We start from the raw sequence: 4,586 nt of genomic DNA, 5'->3' as shown, positions 1-4,586 counted from the left end.
TCTTAGTCTCGTTGGAAAGATGATCAGATAAACTTTCTAACAATACTAGAATCAATTTAATCGGACCTCGTTTGGTGTACCGAAAATACGTCCGTCCAATATATAAAATTGGTTGTTTATAATTTGACCAATGGTATGCCTTTAATAATATTATGATCATTGGAAACGTCATCTAATAAGCTTTTCATCGTAACTAAAATCGTCTCAATCAGATCCCGTTTGACTAGTTTAAAGCACAGCCAAAGTTTTTCCGATTTCGGTCAATTAGCAATGCATGGTTTTAATAAATGTGCTGGATCTTCCTCATCATGACTCGGATTGGAGGAAACTTAAGTTTGTCAGGAAAATCATTTGACCACTTTCCAATGAATCATAAATCATCATAATCGGTCAGGATTTTCCTCCAATAATACCATGGCCATTTTATATATCAGGACGACTGTAACTTTTTCCTGATTTGGAAGATACGACCTCTCACACCTCAACACAACGCTATTCGGAAGGACTAAATGATATAGAGAGTGATCCATGGGTAGAGGGTATTCGTTTTATCCATTTTTGCATGTTGGTTGCGTCATACAGAGAGTTTCAGGGGTTTTGGAGTTTAGATGCTTGGCCGTGACCGCATCGCTACTGGATTTCGTGTTAGCCGATCGGGTCCGTTAGTTGTTTCCGGCACGTGCCGAGTATGCTCACAGTTTGATCCGTTTGGTTTTTCAATGATTTTCAAGTCAGCAGGAGACAATTAATTGAAGTCAAGTTGAAGCTTAGAGTGACATGTCCTTGTTTTAGGAGGGGTGTCTACAGGACGGCTTTCCGCAACTCAATCAAGATTTGCAGAATTGGTGGGATTTCCTCCTAAAAGCATGAGCTAGGAAGTTCTTACGTTGGGAAGGAAGGTGTGGCCCACCTTAATATTTGTGATGAATTCACCCCATCCATATATTTTACAAGATCATTTTAGTGTGTGTAACAAAAAAAATGATGTAGATTTAAAACTCAAGTGGGCCACACAAGAGAAAATAGTGGAGATTAAGTGACCACCATTGAAACATTCATATAGTTACAAAATTTTGTACCAAGGTAAAGTTTTCTATGTTGTCAATTTATCCTGACAGGAATGAACTTATAAACGATTAAGATGACATATAAACATCAAGGTAGAACTCGGGAAGATTTCAACGATGGGAAATTCTTTCCCACTCTTTCCTCTCGTGTAGCCTATTTGAGTTATGGATTTGTTTGACTTTTGATAACATGTTCTAAAATGATCTCACAAAACGGATGGATGGGGTGAATTACTTACTAACATCAAGGTGGGCCCTATCTTACTTCTTATTATAGTTTTCAAACACAATTTTTGAAATTGATAGTTGTTTTATATGTCCAACTAAATACCGATTGAATATATATATATTTCAGCTGTACATCCTTACATAATCCAAGCACTAAAGTGAGTAGGCTCAATCCAATGGCATTAATAAGAGACAATCTAGGGATTGGTGTATTTAGGGCCTGGTGAACTTGTCCCGGGATAGGAGCAATCCCATGGATCTTAAGACAATCCACTAACATCACCATCATTACCTTAAAATTGATCCTATCCCTTAGTTGGATGGATTGGAAGGTAAAATCCCGGGATATACAGGGCATGCCAAACAAACCCTGTGAACTTGTCCGGATATAAGCAATCCCATGGATCTTAAGACAATCCGGAATTGTCACCTAACCAGATGATTCCCATCTCACCTAATCCCTTCTGACCCACCCCCCAAACAGGCCAAAAAAGGAAAAAAAAAAAGAAAAAATCAATTCCATCCCACTCACTGAACCGACCCAATTTCTGGTTGAGATGATCTTCGTTGCATGGTCCGTACGTTTTAGACGGATGGGATGTTCCAACTAAGCTACACAGCCGCAAAACGAGTTGCATCTGGAAGTCTACATAGAATTCAAACGTCTCTACTTTGACGGACGTTTAACTTCCCACGCTCACAACAGATGTTTGAAAATTTGAATAGAGACCGTGAAATCAAAGGGCGCTGGATGGATCCTTGACTATGGCCCACGGTGATGTATGTGCCTTCCATCCACGCCGTCCATCCGTTTTTACAGATGATTTAGGGCATAACCCAAAAAATGAAGCAGATCCAAATATCAGGTGGACCACACCACAGGAAACAGTGGCAATTGACCAATAGAAACTTAATGTGGGCCACTTTTTTTTGGATCAAGCTGATATTTGTGTGGTCGCTTGATCCAGGTCTGTGTGATCTGATCAACAGGCTGGATGGAAAATAAACATTCCGGAGGCCCCGAGAAGTTTTTAATGGTGGGTATTCAATCACCACTGTTTCCTGTGGTGTGGTCCACCTAAGATTTTGAGCTGCTTCATCTGGAGATGGAACCTAAAATTAGCTTTCAAAACGAATGGACGGCGTGGATGTAAGGAACATAAATCAAGGTGGGCCTCACAATGGTGGATCCACCGCGCTGGAAATCAAAAGCTCTGTGGGGCCCGTACATCTAGGCCGTCCATCATTTTGCGCGAGCTCATGTTCGTATGCAATGCAAAAACAACTCCAATTCAAAATCAAGTGGGCTACAGGGAACAGTGGGATAGGGCCGACCATTAAAACATTCCTAGCCCCTTTGATGTTTATATGCCATCCAAGCCGTTCCTAACGTGAGTCCTACCACGATGGCCAGGATGAAGGGTTTAAAATGATCGTGATCCAAAACGTGTGGGTCCCAAGAAGGCTTCAATGGTAGGCGTTTCCATCCACACATTTTCAGTGCCGTGGCCTACTTGAGTTCATGATCGGTAGGCTTTTTGTACTCACTTCCAAAAATGAGTTGGCACAAATGATAGACAGACTGGATACCATCCCATTCAATGTGGGCCCCACATCTTTTTTCTTTCACGGGCTCGTAGATACTTGCAAAATGACCCCGCCAACCGTCCAGCAGTACGGTCCGCCCTTTCTCCACGGCTACAACCTACAGTAGCCAGTAGCCAGTCATTCGGTCGCCTAGAAAGAAAAGTAAACCCCGCGCCACAGCAATCCGTGTTCCCTGCCGTGCTCTTCAAGAAAAAACCTCTCTCTCTCTCTCTCTCAAAATCCCCTCCCTCTCTCTCTCTCTCTCAAAAGCAAAACAGAGCACAAAGCAAGAAAAAGAAACGAAGAAAGAAGCGCCGAAAAAAAAAATGAAGAATCTCTACCAAAAAAGCAAAGGCAAAATCCACCCATCTCCTTCTTCTTCTGCTTCTTCTTCTTCTTCTTCTCCTCTTCTCAATCGCCTCCCACCTGAAATCCGCTCCCTCGTTTCTACAACCCTCCCACCTGAAGACCTTGAAGTCCTAGCCTATCTCATCAAAACCAACCAACCATCCTTCAAATCCTGCAAGAAATCACATCCCTTCGATTGCAGCTGCTTCCACTGTTACACCACCTTCTGGACTCGCTGGGACTCCTCCCCCAACCGCAATCTAATCCACCAAGCCCTCGAGGCCTTCGAAGAATCCCACCTCCCCACCTCCCCAAAACCCCCCAAGAAAAGAGACCGTCGCGTTTCAGCCGATAAATCCAAGAAAAACTCCGCTACGGCCGCCAAACGCGATATATCGGAACTCGGGGTCGTGAAACTTCACCAGTCTGCCACGTCAGATGATGGGCCGAAGATGGTCGCGACCGTTTCGAGTGGTGTCTCGGAGGTCGAGAGAGTTTCAGAGCAAGAATCCGATATATCGGGAGCATCTGCCGTTTCGGACGTATCGGATGTTGGAGTGATTTTTCCGCAACTACCTGAAGCAAGCCAGCAAGGTTTGGTGAGGAAGGTATGGCCGGACGTGTTGGGGTTATTTAATTCTCGTTTGTGGAATCTTTGGAGTCCGAATGTATGAAGAGAAAACCAAGAAAAGAAAATCAAATATCAAACTCTTGCAACGGTAGCTCTTGCTCGAAATCTAATATAATATATATTCCATTTTTTTTTTCTTATTTCATGTATGTATGTATGTATGTAGCTGCATACATGTATGTATTTTCGTACATACATACATACGTGAATGACGATGTTGCTTAGGGCTTAAGCTTTTGGTTTTGGTGGAAGAAATGGTTTTTTTTTAGTTGTTTACATTTAATCAAATGTCACGTCGCAGTTTCCGTCGTCATGGTACACGTGGCAAATATATAAGTTGATCGGAGCCGTCTGTCTGGTGGGCCATCATGTGGATAGGCTGTGACCCAAAAGGTGAAGGCATTAGACTATGGTAGCCGTCCTATCAGTGGCCCGATTAAGGAACGGTCAGATCAGCCATCGACGAGCGATCAGAAAAACTTGCAATATTTGGATGGTGAGAGTTGTTCAAGGGCTGGATTTGTTTACTTATAGGCCATCCATATGGTGGGATATTTGATGAATGGTTCCGATCACCGTACATTCTGGCCACTTGTACTGTGAGGAGGAGCTGGATAGAACTTCTGTGCAGTGGAGTGTATATTAGCTGGCATTTTCTTGGGGAATGGTTTACGGAGGCCTGGTTCATCTACAGCATTTGGAGAATAAGCTTGTTCTACAGCGTT

The 4,586-nt window shown here is 43.0% G+C and overlaps 1 protein-coding gene across 1 annotated transcript; it reads left to right on the top strand.

The window, feature by feature from the left end:
• Nucleotides 1-3,131: 3,131 nt before the first annotated feature.
• Nucleotides 3,132-3,994, top strand: LOC131239487 (uncharacterized). The gene has a single exon (XM_058237213.1). It carries the CDS (start codon nucleotides 3,209-3,211, stop codon nucleotides 3,902-3,904), a length of 696 nt encoding a protein of 231 aa, XP_058093196.1. The 5' UTR covers nucleotides 3,132-3,208; the 3' UTR covers nucleotides 3,905-3,994.
• Nucleotides 3,995-4,586: the final 592 nt, after the last annotated feature.

This window comes from Magnolia sinica, chromosome 3 (assembly GCF_029962835.1).
Source record: "Magnolia sinica isolate HGM2019 chromosome 3, MsV1, whole genome shotgun sequence".
NCBI lineage: Eukaryota > Viridiplantae > Streptophyta > Magnoliopsida > Magnoliales > Magnoliaceae > Magnolia > Magnolia sinica.
This window is presented reverse-complemented; position numbering and strand designations above follow the sequence as displayed.